Source organism: Populus alba, chromosome 1 (assembly GCF_005239225.2).
Source record: "Populus alba chromosome 1, ASM523922v2, whole genome shotgun sequence".
Classification (NCBI taxonomy): Eukaryota; Viridiplantae; Streptophyta; class Magnoliopsida; order Malpighiales; family Salicaceae; genus Populus; species Populus alba.
In genome coordinates this window covers 28,139,949-28,159,373 of record NC_133284.1, presented here as the reverse complement: position 1 = coordinate 28,159,373, position 19,425 = coordinate 28,139,949, and the positions used below count along the sequence as shown (strand labels likewise).

The following is a 19,425-nucleotide window of genomic DNA, read 5'->3' as shown; positions in this document are numbered from 1 at the left end:
TTTTAAGCAAATAATTATAATAAATAAAAGAATAAATATTTATTCATAAAAACAAAAATATTTATTTTTATTAATAATAGAAATTATAAGCGTTTTACTTAAATAATTCATGAAATATTTATAATATCTAAACCAAAATTGATAGAATGATTCATATATATGTTGAACTAACAATTCAGTAACCTGGATTTTATATTGAATTAGACTTCGAACTGGTTAACAACCAATGTTTAAAACGTTTGCAATAGATTTGAAACGTGTTTCACATCCCTTTGCAGCAGCTAATGCGACCACGAATGAGGAAAAATCAACTCGAATTAGGCGGGCCACGTAAGTGATTCTCAGGTTGCATTTGGAATTTTGTGCTTAAAAATTCTCTTATAAATCAAGTAATTAAGCTGTTTAGGTGTAAGAAAATGTTTTCATAGTATTTATTTTTTAAAGTATTTTTTGATTGATTACTTTTTAGGAGTGTCGGTGTTAATCACTATTCTCCGTAACTGTGTGTCCACAGTGTCTCGTGGTTGTGTCTCAATTAATCTCCATTCATCTTGTCCCGACTTGATCTCTAGAGCATGGAGAGACTAGCCCTGTTCAGTAACACGAAATAATTGCTCTATTTTTTTTTTAGTTTTTTTTTTAATAAAAAAATTTTAAAACAGGTTTTTTTTCTAAAAAATTTCAAAACATTTTTCCAACCAAGAAATGTTTTAGTAACCCTAATTTTCATCAATAAATAAAAAGAATCAATTTTAAATTCAAGAATATAAATGTTTGTTTTTATTTGTATATGATAAATCATCTAAAAATAAAAATAAAAATATTTTAAATAACACAAAAGATATCAACTATTTCCCTAGATGATTTAGGAGTGTTTAAACCCCTTCAACCTTATATTTTTGGTTGGAAGGAGTGAAGAATCTTTTCGTTCCAATAATATTAATGAGAAATAAAATATCTCTTATACAATATCAATGTTGATGAAAATGATACTTACATAACATTAGTATTGATGAAAATATCTCTTACAAAATATTAAAATTGATGAAAATACAATAGACCCGTAAAAGACTTTTATACATTACCTTATCAATATTAACGTTGATAAAAATATGGTAGGTCCCTATAAGTCTTTTATATATCTAGGGTGTATGACGATGAATATTGATGGCCTTAAAATTTTATTTTAAGAGTTATAAACAAACATGACCCGAATATGAGGCTTTAAAAGATTATTAACTCTATGTATTTGGATATGAAATGATTCCAAACCTAAAAATATTGGGTCTGACATCTTGTTAAATACACATGTATTTAAACTTAGCATATAACTGAACTCAAAGATGTTATAAGGGATAACATAATGTTAAACTCACATATATTTGGATTCAACATGTAATCTCAATACATAATTGAGTTATAAACAAACATGACCCCATATCCAATATGAGGCTTTAAAATATTACTAACTCTATGTATTTGGATATGAAATGATTCCAAACCTAAAAATATTGGGTCTGACATCTTGCCAGATATACATACACTTGGACTCAGCACGTAGCTGAACTCAAAGATATTATAAGGTATAACATATTATCAAACTCATATATATTTGAGTTTATATTGTAACTAAATCTAATAACATAGCTGAATTTAAGAATGTTGGATTTAGCATTTTACAGGATTCATATGCACTTAATACATAATTGAACTATAGGTTATTAGATCTGACATGAATTCAAACTTATGCGTGCCAAACTTGATATTCTGCCAAGTTTAAATATGGTGGTAGTTTCCGTTGTCTTTACAGTCCTATTTGCGGACAGTTCAACTTCCTTTTCTTCCTGCATTAGTCATGGTCATTACTATAACCTCTTTCCTGTATCGCTAGTTATATATATCTGGCCCTCAACCCTTTCAATCATCAGCTTCTAAGCAAACTTATCATATAAAATACAATGATTCATTATCATATTATTTGTTAAAGTACATAGATAGGTTTCCTAAATTTATATGTAACTAAATTTCTAATAAAGGTGCCAAAGTTTTTATCCAATTTTTTTAGTAAACTAAAACAATATTACTCAATTTAATTAAAATAATCTCGAACTTGAAATAATATTACTAACTGAATAGTTAATCTAAACTTTTAATCAAAGTGATAATATTATGGCTAGATTTATTATCTTAATTAACAATTGCAACAAATTAAAAAAAAATAGAGTACAAAACCCACAAAGATGGCTGCAAAAATTAAATAGAACCAAAAACATAAAGAAAGGCGCCACACACATCGATGCGAAATTTAGCAAACGTGAGAGCACAAGCATGTATTTGACGATAAGCTTTATAAATTTTGCAAACCAGCATCCAAGAAAAAACCCTTCTGTGATTAATATTTTATAATAGAGCATTTATACCCGCATCGGAAAAGTTACTGGAAAAACATACAGCCACAGTTTTTTTCTTTAATTTGTTCTGTTCTGACTTCTGAGCATAAATATATACCAGCTGCTAATAAATGTTTCTTAATACAAAATATATATAATTCTAGTAGGCTAGAAAGAACAATTATTTTATACAGAGTCCACTCCACTAATATAAATCGATGATACCAGAATTTTACAGGAAAAAGAATAGAAATACAACAAAACAAATAAATGAATGTGATTCGTACAAAATCCCAACTACATAGTAGTGGAAGTTGGTAATCATTAAGGAGAGAAAAAAATAAATATGTCCAAACTCCAAATTAAGGTTAGATAAAACATCTCAACATGGGACGAGCGACCTTCTCTAGCTGCAACTCCGAGTCATTCTGATACATGGGCAGGGCCAAGCTCAAATCCAAGCACAGAACTCTCTTGCTGCTATTGGATCTCTTCAAAACTGGGACAGCTTCGGGTAAGAAAGGCGGTTGAGTCACGGCGGCCAATTCATGATCTTTACTACTATTACTGGTGGTATCAACATTATTAGGCGCCCTGTGTCTCCTCATGTGACCTCCGAGTGCTTGCCCGAGAGGAAACTCAAGGCCGCAAATGGAGCACTGGTGAGTTTTTGGCTTTGAAGGCGAATTAGGCAGCTTCAACAAGTTCCCAGTTGATTCCATGAGTTTTGGTTTCTTGTGACTCGCACGGTGGCCTCCTAATGCTTGAAATGAAGGGAAATTCTTGTCGCATGTTTTGCATGAAAATGAGCGACCGGCCCCGGCGCCGGCCCCTGCCGTTGCTGCTGCTGCTGCTGGTCTATAACTAGTTAGTATCTCGTGATCAGCTTCGCCAACTTTAGAAAGTAGCATCAAGCATTTGGCCAAGTCTAACTCTACCTGTTCTCTATCTCTCTTCATGGTAATTAAGCTTACAGGTTAGATATATAGTATGATTTGTGTTTATACGATGAGCAAGAACAGCAAAGTATAAAGCTTGGAAAGAAGAAGGTGGTTGAATATTTGATGGTTGGATGGAAGTTAGGGACTGTGAGTTCTTATATTTATAAGGTTGGAAGGAGCTGGTACTACCGAGTAAGCACTGACGTCTTTGCTTGAGGGGCAATTATGCCCTCAACACTTGTGGGCTAAGGAGCTTTAGAGCGTGTGGTAGACATGTAATAAGAGTAGAATAGAAGGTGAGAGTTTAGCGGTGGTAATGATGCGTTAGCGTGACCGCGTTGAGCAAACTTGGTGAGCAGGATTACATCCGGTCATTGATGGTGAGCCACTACTACGATTCTTCCTTCCTAAGGTCATCATATCACGTGTTGACAATTCCTTATATTTTATATTGAGTGCAAGTCCGACCGCACTTAGAAGCGCGTGCATGATACCCAACTTAGATTTGTTCATGTAGAAACCCCTATTAATAAATGTTAATTGGAAATGACTTGACGTTGCATAAGGAATATTTAATTGGTAAATTTAAAAAATCAATAAAAAATTAAAAGTGATATATTATACATAATAAATAGCTAAAAGCGATCAATGTTTTACTGTGAACTGCACTGTGCACTCTACAATAAAACACTATCTCTGTTAAACAACATTTTTTTTTATGCCTTTTGAGAATTTTTTTTTCCTTCTTTCTTTTTTTTTTTTCTTTTAACAAATTTTTTTTTGTTTAATTTAGTTTATTAATGTTAAATTTTTTATTTAGTTATTAGGCTTTCATAATACATTTTCTGGATTTAACGGGTTAATCTAATTTTTTTTTATTCTTTTTAATTAATTTTTTTCGTTTAGTTTAGTTTGTTAATGTTAAATTTCTTTCTATTTAGTTATTAAACTTTCAAGACACATATCCCGAGTTTCACGGGTTAACCTGGTTTCACGGGTTAACCTGGTTTCACGGGTTAACCTGGTTTCACGGGTGAACCCAATTAATTCTGGGTTGACCCGTTCAATTTATTTATTTATTTTTATTTTCATAAATTTTTTTGTTTAATTTAGTTTGTTAATGTTAATTTTTTTTTATTTAGTTATTAAATTTTCATGACATAGATCCTGGGTTTAACGAGTTAACATGATTTGACAGTTAACCCAGATTTTTTTTCTTTTTAATTAATTTTTTTCGTTTTAGTTCAGTTTGTTAATGTTAACTTTTTTTATTTATTTAGTTACCAGACATTCATGACACGGATCCAGGGTTTAACAGGTTAACTTGGTTTGACGAGTTAACTTGTAATTTTTTTTTTTGCTTTTTTTTCCTTTTAAATTAATTTTTTTTGTTTAATTTAAATTGTTGATGTTAAATTTTTTTTCTATTTAGTTATCAAACTTTCATAACACGGATTCCGGATTTGACAGGTTAACCTGGTTTGACGAGTTAGCCTAGTTAATTCTGGGTTAACCCATTAATTTGTTTTTTCCTTTTTAATTATCAAACTTTCATGATGCGAAGTTTAAGGTATAACGGGTTAACCTAATTTGAAGGGTTAACCCAATTAATTCATTTTTTTTTCTTCATTAGTTTTTTTTTTCTTTATGTTAGTTTTTTTTCTTTTTAACTAATCTATTTAATTATCACACTTTTATAACACGACCTTGCAGCCAGATCCACGTCCAATGCTGTTGGGTTTGGTATTGCAGTCCAGACACTTTTATGCTAAGGGTTAATCCAAGTTTAATGTTATTATTAATATTATAAATATTACTCTTTGGTCAGGCGTTGCAACTAAACCTGAGACTTTTGAGTATAATTTTGTAAAAAAATTTAACACTTTTAGATCTTGATTATTTTGAAATGTAAAAATATAATTGACACGCGGTATCGCGCGGGCATATAACTAGTATTTATTCTATTGAAAAAAAAAAAAAACTCCATGTATTCTACTCAATGCGCATGACGTATCCAAAGCGCGTGAACAAATGATCCACTTCGGTGTAGAAGCAACGGAGAAAGGCAGGCAGTGGAAGGCAGAGAAGAATGACGGAAAAGGTGGTGTCAGATTGCGACTTTTCCTAGTAAAATCGACGCGGTTAACAAGTTCGGCTCTTGAGTCTGTGTCGACTTTCATCTTTCCACACCCCTCCCTTCCTGCCTGATCTCTGACAAGTAAAGTCTAAAAGTAGGCGCGCTTGTGTTTCCGGTTCACACCTTAGACCTTTCCTGATTTCAACACCGTGACGCGGTCCATCGTTTACTACTATTCAACTTAACTTGATGTGATGTTAATTTATTAATATATTAAAATAATTTATTTTTTATTTTTTAAAATTTATTTTTATATATATAAAATCAAAACTGCTTTATTCTCTCATCAAAACATTCCGATGGATCCGAGTTACATATATCTATCCACTTATTTTTTTCATTTTTTTCATGAAAGATTAAAAAAAAATTGTTTTGATTTTTTAATATATCAATTTATTGATCAAGTTAAATCATATGAACCAAATTAATTAAGTTATGATAAAGTCTAATAAAATCAACTCTTTAATCAATTTAATTTCAAATTTATCACGACTTGAGTTTTCGAGTCTCAAGTCATCAAGTTTATTTTAAATATATATATAAAAAATTATGAGTTAAATGGATATAAAATATAACGTTGTTGTTCTAAATAGTACAATCTTCATAATTGTTTTTAGGTTTGTACTATTCTCTTTAATTAACTATAATTAAAAAATCAATATTTCACTATAGCGCGGTCCATTATTCATTATAATAAATTCACTGTAGATTGCATTGTTTTGCACCTGAGAATGTAATGTAAGTGCTTTCACTATGAGCTATGAAAATTTTCATTATGAGATTGCATTGTTGGTGGGAGCTAAGCCTTATATGTGAGCACTCCCAATGCACATGAAATGCTTGGGCTCTGCATATGAGCTTAGACACTCCTCAGGATATACATAGTACTTGGGCTGTGTTAGGTTAAGGACAAGTGTGCTAGGAGTTGAATAGATATAAAAAATAAAATAACATTGTTGTTTAAATAATAAAATCTTCATAATGCTTTTTAGGTTGTGCTATTCTCTTTAATAAATTACATAGATTGTATTGTTCTCGACAGCACAACTTGTATATTTCAAAAAGAAATTTGGTTTGATATATTCCCAAAAGCATAACCATGACCTCTATTATTTCTTCAAACTATTTTTTAGTTTTTTTTTTTTTTTTTCAAGTGCTACTTACAAAAATTTATGTTAGCAGTAGTTTGATCACGACATACAATCTTGACTTTGACTTATCTATTTTGAATTTTGAATTTAATTTAGGTCAACAAACTTGTACTAGGCTGTACTATGTGTACCTAGCCAGCAGCACAGCCCCGCGAGAAACTTCGACTGCCTTGAAGAAACGAAGTAATTTCCCGCTCTCGAGTTTAATGTATCGGCAGGTTGTTATCGTAAAACTCAATTCAAAGTTCGTTTGAGTTTGACAATTACTAAACCCAAAAAATAAAAAAAATATATTTCTTAAGTACGAAACAAATATAGATTGTAGTATAAGTAAACAACTTTGTTATTCAACCCGGATTGTTTTATTCAACTTGAGATTTGATTGATCCATTTCTAATTTGAATTGAGTACAAAAAATAATTTAAAATTAATATAATTTGATTTAATAAAAAAATTAAAATAGTATTATTTTAATTATATTTTTAAAAATAATCTGAATTAACTTACCTTAACTATGACCTGAAACTTACACTAAATTAAATTAACGTAAGTTAGGTTAACAATCTTGCTTTCCTACTGGTCACCGATCTAACTCCTGTTTCTCTGAAGTTTAAGAGAATCTTCTTTCAACTTTATCTTTGTTATTATTTTTTGGCACTTGTATTTCAATTTTGGAGGCATGAGGAACGACATGTACACACACACACTAAGAATTTGGTTATTAACTCCACTTGGGTCAATAAATGCAGTTAATCTAGAAATATAATTATATAAAATAGGCAACAGTAATAAATAACTTGAACTAGAAAAAAATACCATAATCAACTTAAAAAAATGATCGATAATATTATAAAATATATTCTTCCAATATTTAATAACAAAAAAAAATCAAATAAGAATATGATAACTCCCCACAAATAAAAAAAATCAGAAGCTCAATTATTAGAAAATCAAATATAAAAGGATGGAATTAAATTTTTTTTTAAAAAATAGAAAAAAATAACTTAAGTCTGCTAGCCAAACACACAACTTTGTTGTAAGATTAAGATAACCTTGTAGAAAAAAAATCGAATGAAACAATGAAGCTCAAATCTTTGACAACCCAATATTGAAGTGCGAAACTAGAAAAAAAAAACATCTATATAAAAAAGTAATGAGAAAAAAAAACATAAGTTAACCCGAGTTAATCTGCTAAGCCTATAATTAGAGATATGAGATCAGAATAATCCTTTAAAAATAAAATTGAAAAAAAATCACAAAGCCCAATCCATGACCAATTCTATACCAAAGAATGAAATTGTAAATAAAAAAACTCAATTTAACAAAAAGGATATAAGAAAGATCGAAATCAACTCAAGATAATAATTAAAATTTATGACTCGGGTCACGAGACCGAAACTAACCCCATAAAAATCATACCTGAACAAATCCCAGGTTATATTTTTGCAAGCTAGCATGATTCTTAAGAAGAGAAGAAAAAAAAGAGGGAAGAGAGAAAGAAAGCATGTCAAAAGCCCAAAGGCGTCTCCTCCACTAACACATGCTGGAAGGCTGTGAAGAACAAGGTGTGCCGTTTAAAGAACACGATTGCCATTAACCTGCTGGGCGCCTGGGTTGTATGCGCCAACCAATCTTCCCTTCCCGTTTACTTCAGTCTCTATACTTGTATCAGTTTCGATTTTGGTTCTTCAACACTTAATAAATGAGTCGAACTTTGTTTTATTTTGCAAAAACGTGCATAAATGTTTTTACTTAATATTGCAATATCCTCGTATTAAAGTAATCAAAACAAAATACCAAGTTAAATCCCAAATAAAGCTAATGAAAAAAATTAAATTGAAAAAATAAAAGTTAAGGGATCAAAATAAAAATAAAAAAAAACATGAATTCCCCCTGCCTAGTGCAAATCAGTCCCTGAATTGACAAAAAAAAAAAAGCCTCATAAATTGATTTTTATTTCGTATAATAAAAAATTAACCAAGCGATAAAACATTTTCACGACATCTCAATATCTCTATACGCATGCATAGAAAATAAATTACTAAGACCACATGCAAATCAAAGCTATGTCATAGGACCAAGTACAATGAAAAATAAATTAAGGGACCAAAGCGTAAACAATCCTCAGAAAAAAAAAGAAGAGAAAAACACTATTGCCTGTTTTGTGTCTAGAGCCCACAGTGCGTTCCACATGGATTTTTTTTTTTTTTTTGTAATTTAATGAGAATTTCCTACCATGTTCTTCATACTCCTTCAGATCTTGATTGAGTAAAAGATAAATTGAATCCCTAAAATATGTAACTATTCTCAATTAAGTCCACAAATAAGAGAAACAATATCGATTAGGTCTCTAATATATCACACTATTCTGAATTGGATCCTTCTGCCAATATTTGTTAATATTTCCCATACAATGTATACACGTTATGCAATTAAATAGCAATGTTTCAAATAAAAATCGACATGAAAATTATCGAACATGGAGAGACTAATGTCCCAATTGAGAAATGTATAAGACTTTTGAGACCTAATTGATAAAATTATCGAACAAGTCAATAGCGTGTACGACGTCCTGATTTCTTGTATCATGTGAACACATCCATGATAACCAGGAATGTCAACTTCTAATTACATTTCTAAAGTCTGTTTTTATTTTTCAATTCAACCTTAAACTATGACATGTGCAGGAGGAGATATCGTCTTGATCTTATCTAGATGGGAGAAAATTGATTCTCAGTGAAAAATAAATATAAGAGAAATACAAGTCGCTGTAGAACAATGTTCAGAATGGAAGCTACGAGAGAGTGCTGTTCACATTGAGCATCATTGAGAAAAAAGAAACACGTCAACGATGACATCAAAATATAAATGATCTATTTACTTCTCACTACATCATTGATGAGCTGGTTTGGTTTAGAAGTGAAATATAATTTTATCAAAAAAATAAATTTAAGATGATATTGTTTTAAAATATTAAAATAACAATATATTGGGTTGATTTATATCAACTCGAGTTAACATGTCAAATCTACGATTTGTGTTGTGAGATGATAATAATCCCATAAAAAGCAAATCAAAATAAATAATGAAATCTAATTTCAAATTCAACCAAATGTTGAAGGACAAAATTAAAAAAAAAAAATCAATTACAAAATTACTTGTAAAAATGACAAGTTAACTATTAAACACGTGACCCGAGTCATAAGATTGAAATAACCACATGGAAAGTAAATCGAAATAAATTACAATCCTCATTTAGCTCATTATTGAAGGATGAGATTAAAAAAATGAATTAAAAAAAGAACATAAAAAATAACTCGAGTTAATCTGTCAAACCCATCAGCCGGGTAATTAAACCGAGATAACCTTATAGAAAATAAATTAAAAAATGACTTGATTTAACCCGGATTAACATGCAAAATTCACAACTTTGATCATGAGACTGAGATAACCCTATAAATAGCAAATCAAAACAAATTATGAAGCTCAGTTTTCAATTGTTTTTTATCAGATATCCAATGTTAAACAATGAAATTTATAAAAATTCTAATTAAAAAAATGAAATAAAAAGTGAGTCAAGTCAAGTCGAGTTAATCTCTTAAGCACTATTACTGGGTCATGAGGTCGGAATAACCTAATAAGAAGCAAACAAAAAAAAATCAGGAAGTCTAATTCCTAATCAAACATAATATTAAATGATGAAATTAAAAAAAAAAATCAAATAAAAAAAATTAAAATACTAAGTGTATTGGGATAACCCGCCAAACTCACGACCTAGGTTATAAGAACGAGACAACCTAATAAAAAATAAATCTAATGTTGAAAGACCCATGACCGTGTCATGAGACTGAGATAACATCTTATAAAGAAAAAAAAATAACTTGATTTGATAAGGGTTAAAATGCTGAAACCCGCGACCTTGATCGTGATATCAAGATATCCTCATAGAAAACAAATAATAAAAAAAAAGGATCATGAATCTCAATTATTAACACACCCAATATTGAATGATGAAATTAAAAAAAAATAAAGTGATTAAAAAAATAAAACAAAAAATGACTTGAGTCAACTCAGGTGAACCCGTTAAGTACTATTCTCAAGTAATGAGGTTAAAATAACATAATAGAAAATAAATAAAATAAATCATGAAGTCTAATTCCCAATTAACCTAATAGTAAAAAAAGAAATTGGATAAAAAGTAAATTAAAAAAAACTTGAGTGAGTCGGGTTAATCCGCCAAACCCACAATTCGTGTCATAAATGTATGATAACTCAACTAAAAAACAAATCTAATATTAAATGATGACATTAAAAAAAAACATTAATTGAAAGAAAATCAAAGGGAAAAAAAAGGGAAAAAAAGAAGAAGAAAAGCCAGCACTATTCAAATGAATAGAGCTTTGTGAGGATGGGTGCATTGAAACACCCTTTTCTTTTAGTCTATAGCTAATAAATAGATTTAGATACAATTTGTTTTGTATTTGAAACTGTAACTTGAGTGTGTTTTAAAAATATGTTTATCTTGAAAAAATATTAAATTGAGATTTTTTAGTGCTTTTGATAATTTTAATGTGGCGATGTTTAAAAAATATATTGAAAAAAAATCATATTAATATATTTTCACATAAAAAATAATTTGCACCACAATAATAAAACACACTTAATCCCCGAATAAAAATCAAATAAACAATAAAGAATTAATGTTATCGAAGAAAAAAAAATTATAGACATAGCTTGTTACAATAGTGTTTGGGGACGCGGTCAAAACCACGTTTCCTAAAAAATTGAGATTTGTTTTTTGCTTAAAATGAATTTTTAAAATATTTTTAGATTATTTTGATGTTAAAAATAATTTTTTTAAAATAAAAAAATATTATGTTTATATATTTCCAAAAAAAAATTTCAACCACAACCAACCACTACACACCTTTGTTTAATGTATTTGGTATTGTGGTAACTTTTGTGGTTTTGGTTTGAAAAAATTATTTTATAAAAAGTATGTTTAGTTGAGGTTGGTTTGGAAAAATATATGTTTGGTTAAAACTGTAGTTAAAAATTGAGGTTGAATAAAAAGTAGTTTAATGTATTTAGTTAAGAATACTTTTCAAATTGAGGTTATAAAATAATTAAAAAAAACATATATTAATATTGATGGTTTTTAATTGAAATATTATACATTTAACTACTGCTATTACATCTTGAAATAAACAATACTTTGCATAATTTTTTTGTTATTAAACTATTTGTAATTCCTCTATGTACGAAATTCATTCGATAAAGACTACAGTTTTCATGGCTTCCCGAGTGTGCAACAACATTAGGTAAAATATCATCACATCAGGTAAAATATCATCAAGAACAAAATTGGGATTGCGATCAAATTCTGTAAATGCTATGTCATCATGCGATCTCCTTCTAATATAATTATGTAGTGTCATTGAATAATATTAAACACTAGTTTTTCAAATAAAACACAATTTTTGAAATTTTTTTTATTTTACTGGGTTGGACTTAGACATTGGACATTTAGGTTTGGGCCGGACTCGGTCCGTCCATGAACAATGAAGAGCAACCCAAACGAAGGAGAAGGAGAAGAAGAAGGGGGAGGGGAAGAGTAGCGCGATGATGATGGATTGAGGAACGATGAAAACACCGGAGACCAATCACCCTCCATTGTTACATGCAACGTGAATAATGGAGAATGCAGAAGACGAAGGAGAAGGAGAAGGGGAAGAGGAAGAGCAGAGCGATGGTGATGGATTGAGGGACGATGAAAACGCCGGAGACTAGTCACTTTCCACTGTTCACATGCAATGTGAAAAGTGGAGAATGCATAAGACAAAGCAGAAGGAGAAGGGGAAGGGGAATAGGAAGGGAAAGAGGAAGAGCAGTGGCTGGCGGTGAGAACAACGGAGGTCGATTGTGAGGTGAGGGAGCTGCTCTCCACTGTGTTATGTTGTGCTCTATTTCTGTTCTTCTTCTTTGAATAGTAGAGAATGCAGAAGATGAAGGGGAAAGGGAAGAGGAACGAGAAGGGGAGTGGCTGGCAATGGCAACGACGAAGGCCAATGCTGAGCTAAGGGAGCTGCTCTTTCCTGTGCTTTGTATTTGCTCTTCTCCTTCTCCCCTCAAGTCAACATATTAGAAACGTAGCATTGCAAAAGGTATGTAGCAATAGCTTATGCAAAAATAAGTTTTGAATGTATTTAATGGTGGGCCCCATGCATGAAAATTATGTTATATTTTGTAACCAAACGAGATGAAATCACAGCTAAATAAAAATGCTATTGCAAACGCTAAGCTAAATTGGCTCTAAAACTATTGTCCGAAACATAATAAAAATGACTTTGTATTGTAATATACGTAATAAAATAGTACAAGCAAACATTCAATTAACAATAAAATAAAAAATAAAAAGTCAAATAATAGGTTATCGAAATGGTATTACACTGACTTAAAGGGTTGCATAATAATTAAATAGTTATATATTTTTTCACTTTACTTTCTTGGTTTAAACTTTTGAACCAAGAAACTTTGTTGATGTTTTGTAGTAATCAAGCTACAGAATAACTTCAATGTCTTCTCAATAAAGTTAAAAATGAGTATTGCAAGAAACTTGGAAGAAGTTCCTGAAATTGCCTGTATGCTTTTTGGCAAGATGAATATCAAATTATTATGATGATGAGCAGTTAATTCTCACCGCTTCTATGAGTTCCCATATTGCAAGCTTTTTAATTTTGTTATTTGAATTAATACTGAGTAAGAAGCTGATTCACGATGCAACAACAACGGGTATGATGTTGAATACAACAGAGTGATTTCTTCTCTCTACATTCCCAGTTTTCCTAAATCTCTCATCTTGGTTTATTTGATTGCTCGTCCTTCGCCTCTAGACCTTATTATTGATTATAGATGCATGTAGTAAGAATATCAACCGAGGTGTTCAATAATTTTCAAGAGCCCGTATTTGCTTTGCTCCATGACTCAATTTGTTCTTCTCAGTCTTATTATTACACCACTCTCATCTAAAGATTGAACGTTGTCTGAATACGCCAGTTTTGTTAGCTAAGATCCTGTGTACCGGTGAATTCTTCAATGGATAGAGTTTTGCATCTGGAAGTTCTTCACCCGAGTTGCATGTGGATGTTACAATCATGAAGATGCTATTTCGTTGTGCAGCGCTACATTAAGCCAGAAACTGGAAAACTGTTCTGTTCCCTTATAAAATCTGTTGAGAACTACCTTACAGACTTACAGTTACAGAAGGGAAAGAGCATACAGCTACTTTGGAAGCAGTAAAAGCAGGAGACCATTTTATTGTGAGTAAGAATGACTAATTTTGCAGGTGGTATTAAATTGGTTGCCTCACTGATAGTTGGAGATTCTTTAAGAGATTTTCACGTTGTGCTTGTCTAGCACAATCCTGGTCCTGAGGATAATAAACTTACTGCTGACAGCCATCGTATCATGCTCAAGACATTGGAATCAGCCATCCATTTTGTGTAGACAAGCATAGCTTATTATCTAGAACCTCAACTCATGATATAAGTAAGTAATGGTTGTTCACACATCATTTGCAGCCTTCAAGGATCTCTGGTTTTCAGAAGGAACTAGTTTCTTGCAAGAAGGATGAAACGTCAATGCTGGGGTTCTTCCAGCACTCCACCCAAAATAAAATGGGTCCTGAGTGGTCCTGGGGGGCTTGTACCGAATCCTGTCATGGTTGATTCTTTGGTCCTGGAATATATATAGCAAAAATGGTCCGAAACATTTGTGTTCTCCCTCGATGACAGACTCTAATGTCCCGAGGTTCCAGGCAAGTTCTTTCTACAGAAGATGGTTCTGTGCAGTATCTACGCCATGGCTTTTGATACAGGTTAATCAAAGATGTGCTGCTGGACAACTGACAGTATGATAGAGGAACAGATTGGCAGTTCGCAGTCTGAACGGAAGAGAGTTAGACCAGTAAGAGCGTTGATTAGCCATGGTGATCATAATGATTGTTTAATTATTGTAGTTCTATGAGAGCCAGTCACTTCTTCTTGTGGTAGGCAGGGAGTTGATGATATTTCAATGTTTCCATTCAATAATTCTCTTTCCCAAAAGTTTCCCATTTTCACAGAATCAAATATTTTGCATCAGTGCAAATGTATAGGTAGGATAGATTCGTGTAGCGTACAACCATGGCAACATGCCCACCACCAGTGCTTTTCTTATTCGCAGATCAATTCTGCAAGATTTTGTATTGGCAAAGAATGTTTTCTTACCATTTTCTTCATGTTTCATAACGTGTCGTTACCATTGAAGCACCTAGAATTGTGCAACAAGCATTAATTGCAGTACTGGGTTTTTCCATCTCCAGAGTATTCTTCGAGTTCATGCACGGGCAAACAACAGAACAGTTGAAGGAAGAGAAGAAGTACCCAGCAGTGAGCATGCCTTTCAAGAACACATCATGTAATTTGCTGAGAAGCTGGATTCAATTACAAGGGTCTTGTACCCTAGTTCAAAGAAAAATACACCAGCACGGTGAGTGATGCATCGCCTCTTATAACCTGTTTGGCAACGTGATAATGTTTGTTAAAATAATTGATTTTTTTATATTTTTTCGGATATTTTTAAACATTTTGAAAAACAATATATCTACAACATGGTATAAAGATGAAGACTCATGGTGTCCTGTTGCTAACAGTCCCACGGTGACTTCAACACAACTTTCTATCAATGGGCCATATGATTTTGCAAATCTGATGCAGTGGAGACTCCATGACATGAGGACAAGCTACACTCCACTTGCTAAAAGGCAGCATTGAAAAAACAAGATTGCTCGCTAGCTCACGCAAGTGCTTTCAGAAACAATCAAGATCAAGCCATGGTTAACGATAACACCTAGGACAAGATTTTGTGTCCCGTGTTTCAAAGTAAAAAATCACGAGTACAATCTTTAATTTAGTACGGGCTAAATAAAAAGATTATGTATTCAACTTCCACAAATACCTATGTACGGAATATTGACCCTATTCTCCAGCTCGCAGCTCTAAACTCAGATGAAATATTAATACACGAACTTCCATGAAATTAGCTTACTTTTACAGGGACTCCTCCCCCTCTCTCTCACATCAAAGTCCCAACTCTTACTTTTACCCTCAATGTGCGTGCTCGCCGTGCCGTTGCAGCTATGCATCACTTTCTTGAACGCCATTAATTTCCTTGTTTTCTTTTACCTATGTTCTTAGTTTTCTCTTATCAGTTCCATAAATTTACAAAAAACTACGTGCTACAACATCAGGTTTCACAATCTCATCATCGAGCCACATCTTCGACTTGTTGGACCTCGAGTCTTCTGCTCCCTGCTTGACTGCCGTTATTATTATTATTATTATTGTGATCAACAACAACATTAACGTTGCTTTCTTTTCTGGTTGCCATTGCTTTTGACTTCCTTGGTATGCATTTGGTGCGCACCCCCTCAATCTCCTTTTCCGCCAAGTGCAGCTGCGAGCTCCTGAGATTAGCCCATTAAGCAATTAGATTAGTCCTTACAGAAAAACAAAAGGAAAAGAAAAAAAAAAATGCTGAAAAAAGAGTGAACTCCTATTGTATGGAATACGGTAGTCCTGACACTTCAAATGAGCATGAAGATTTCAAAGTTCGAGACTTGGAGAATTAGTAGTTTATCACACTGGTCCCCATAGGTGCAGGGCGAACGTACTTGCAGATTAGTACAGTTAACAGCTTCCCCTGGATTTCTTGAGTTGAATTCTCTACTGCAAGAATTAAATTCAAGAACCCTACACGATGATGATAAAGTTTTAGAGGACCACTATCAATTAGGGAGGTGTAAGCACCTGTAAAACCATCAATTAACCGGAAAGAATGGTGACTGATAAAACCAACTCCAGTTCACTATTCTGGGCAGGAAAGTGAAACTAGATGGCCAAGGTAGCTGGCTCCTTAGAAAAAAACCAAAAACCCGTACGAATCTTGCATTCAAATCAATCCAAAAGGCTAACAGAGAATCAGGGACCTGACAAAGAATCCCCGTAGAGAGCGAGGGAGAGGGAGAGGGAGAGGGAGAGGCAACGCAAGAAACCAAACTTTTACATACTCCTGAAAAAGTTGAAACATGCAGAAGCCCTTTTGCAAGTGAAACTTCAAATCAACCTTTACTCCATACAAGTACAGTACTACGTAGCAATGATAGTGCAAAGAAAGGTATATTAGATGTAAAATAGTAGCAAAAATTGATAGAAAGACACAGTTAGTAAAATGTTCGAAACACCTGAGACCCATTTAATAAGATATTTTGTTTTAATCAGGGATTAAATTGAAGTTTCTCAACAAATATAAATGTTTATGTTCCTGATAAAATCAAATGAACCTCCAAATTCATGACACTAATTCATGCCATGCTCTCATCATAAAAATAAGGTCAGATTCCCTAAATCTCTGAAACGGACCACCCACTGCACTCTTATTTCCCAACTGCCACGAGGCATGTAATTAGAGGATCGATTTGTAGAAATTAGTAAGAATAAGTTACCTATCGGCATTGTAGGAATTGGACCTCTTCAGATTCAAAGCGTGCACCTCCACCTTCTTTGTCTCGATCAAGCTCCCACTAAAATACTCCTTATCTTCCAGTTTTACCCTGTTCGAAATTTCCCTCGGTGTTCCCTCGCGGTTCCCTCCACGTGGCAATCTCCCCTTATATTGTCCAGTAATCAACGACAAACCTTGCTCCTTCACTGCCGTAGCCCCACAGTCCCTGAACGAGATCGAACCGCACGATATCAACTGCATCAGAACCGTAGACGCTTTCATCCTCCCACAGTTCCCCACCGTTTCACTCAAATTCAAGCCACTCCCTTCACCGTTAGCGCCCAAAATCACCCGTCCATCAGCCTTCATCAAAGACTCCAAAGTTTCTGGGCTGGAATCTGACGGCGGGGGTGAAATCTCAATAATCTCTTCTCCGTTCACCTCCAGTTCCTGACTATTTTTCTTCTCTTCCCGCAATCCTTCGACTGCAGGTTTGGCCTGCCTCCTCCTCCTCCTGCTATCATCAGTCTGAGTCGACGCGTCAGCAGCGAGTTTCCGATTCGACTCGGAGGGCGACTCAGCCTTGTAAACTTTGTACTCGTTAAGATCGATTGAGCCCCAGGACTGGTTCCTACGCCTAGAGGTAACTGGAAAATCCGAGTCTTGACTGTTGGATGATGATTGGAGAGTTTCTTGAGGTTTCGTTTCGAGGAGTAGCTGCTTGTTAGAATGGTCGAGAAGCTCTGATCCTTTGAGAACGTACTCGTGACCGTGAGCTGGGTGAATGAAATCGGTATCGGCTAAGTCGTGCCAAACGAAGCCGTTTTTGTAGCTCCTGGAGTAAAAAAGATTTGAGACTGATTGGAGCATATAAGGAAAGCAATTAAATCACACCGGACGGTTAGGGATAAATGCCTCCTTTTCAACTTACCGTTTAGAGGACCAGGAGTAGAGGCCAGCCATGCCTTTGCCTCGAAGGAGGTCTAACCGGTTGATTACATCTGATAAATATATACTTGAAGAATTAATGCAAGAAGGTAATGAAGGCAGCAGAAAGAAGTACTCCTACCGCTACTAACAAAGGCTTTTTCTTCAAATTTGAAAATTTGAGCGGTTTCTTTTTACCTCTAAGGTAGAGGCCGCCGTCATTAGAAGAGAGAGGGACCTCCATGAAATGGGGATGCTCAAGCTGACCATTTCTGGACAGATAGTAAACCACAGGGACTTTTCTGGACAACTTATTGGATTCGCTCCATGCTACTCTGCATCTCTCAGGACTGGTTTCTCTGTTCCTCGGAATCTGGACTCCTTCAGAGTTTCTTCCACCTCTTGAACTCACAGCGGCCATTACTTTCACTATCTAAACAAAAAAACAAACAACAAATCCAATGCGGATGAGAGAAAAGTGTTAGTGGTAATAACGAAGAGTCAGTGGTGGGAGATCAATAAGGAAACAAAGCTAGCCGGGGGGAAGCGATTTCACTACCTGGATGATCAGGTGAGAAAGCGAAAGGGGAGGAATGTTAGGTGTTTTGGAATTTTTATGGGAGAGTCAGGTGGTGCATTGAGAAAGAGGGCGAGGGAGACGGAGGGAAGGCTTGTATAAATTGCTGTGCAAATAATGCAAGTGTGAAAGGGGGAAGAGACATTCAAATTGGGGATGCGGCAGACAACAGCTACCCAACAAAAGAGGCTCGTTTGGATTTCAGTACCTGCAGTCTGTCAGTAACTATAGAATGTTAGTAGGGACCTAGCATATAGTTACTTCCTGTTTTAAACGGTGTCGTTCTCTTCCTATGGTAACTCTGCCTTTTCCCTTTCTGTAAATGTAACTGTAGGCGTTTTTTACCACAAATTTCTGGGGTAAGAAAAAACCCAGCATTGCATTTATTAAGGTTATAAAATATTTAATTCGGTCGATAAATTTCCCATGCTTCGTTATGTGAGCATCGTTAGCCCCTGCGTTTAAATCTATTAGATTTTTCCATTAATTCCTAATCTAGTGAAATATATATGACTTAGATTTGAGGGTGTTTGAGAATGTTATAAGACTAGATTTGAGAGTGTATAAAAATATAGTTGTAGTTATTTTGAATGTGTTTCTCGCTCGGAAATATATTATAAAATTTTTTTATTTTTAAAAAATTACTTTTAATACAACTATCTAAAATGATTTAAAAATTATAAAAAAATATTAATTTAAAATAGAGTAAAAAATATAAAAATTTAAATTTTTTTAAAATATAAAAATAAACAGCATCTAA

At 33.4% G+C, this 19,425-nt stretch overlaps 2 protein-coding genes across 3 annotated transcripts; both read right to left on the bottom strand.

Moving 5' to 3' along the window:
• Positions 1-2,643: 2,643 nt before the first annotated feature.
• Positions 2,644-3,458, bottom strand: LOC118045677 (zinc finger protein ZAT11). Its single transcript, XM_035054367.2, has one exon. It carries the CDS (start codon positions 3,347-3,349, stop codon positions 2,759-2,761), a length of 591 nt encoding a protein of 196 aa, XP_034910258.1. The 5' UTR covers positions 3,350-3,458; the 3' UTR covers positions 2,644-2,758.
• A 12,008-nt stretch (positions 3,459-15,466) lies between these two features.
• LOC118045676 (protein SOSEKI 5) lies at positions 15,467-18,870 on the bottom strand. 2 transcript variants are annotated; one of them, XM_035054365.2, is made up of 5 exons: positions 18,648-18,870; positions 18,287-18,521; positions 18,093-18,162; positions 17,163-17,996; positions 15,467-16,124 (listed from the first exon to the last, which is right to left on the bottom strand). In XM_035054365.2, exons 2-5 carry the CDS (start codon positions 18,507-18,509, stop codon positions 15,923-15,925), a joined length of 1,329 nt encoding a protein of 442 aa, XP_034910256.1. In that variant the 5' UTR covers positions 18,510-18,521; positions 18,648-18,870; the 3' UTR covers positions 15,467-15,922. The 2 variants fall into 2 exon arrangements, with proteins under 2 accessions (XP_034910256.1, XP_034910257.1); XM_035054366.2 differs by having other exon boundaries at positions 18,287-18,517.
• Between the last annotated feature and the right edge of the window lie 555 nt (positions 18,871-19,425).

Coding starts and splice junctions, on each gene's coding strand:
- LOC118045677 (XM_035054367.2), bottom strand. CDS start 3,349: ATGAAGAGAGATAGAGAACAGGTAGAGTTAGACTTGGCCAAATGCTTG.
- LOC118045676 (XM_035054365.2), bottom strand. CDS start 18,509: ATGGCCGCTGTGAGTTCAAGAGGTGGAAGAAACTCTGAAGGAGTCCAG. Junction 17,997..18,092: donor TACTCCTGGTCCTCTAAACG/GTAAGTTGAAAA, acceptor TTTTTACTCCAG/GAGCTACAAAAACGGCTTCG. Junction 16,125..17,162: donor AATTCCTACAATGCCGATAG/GTAACTTATTCT, acceptor GGCTAATCTCAG/GAGCTCGCAGCTGCACTTGG.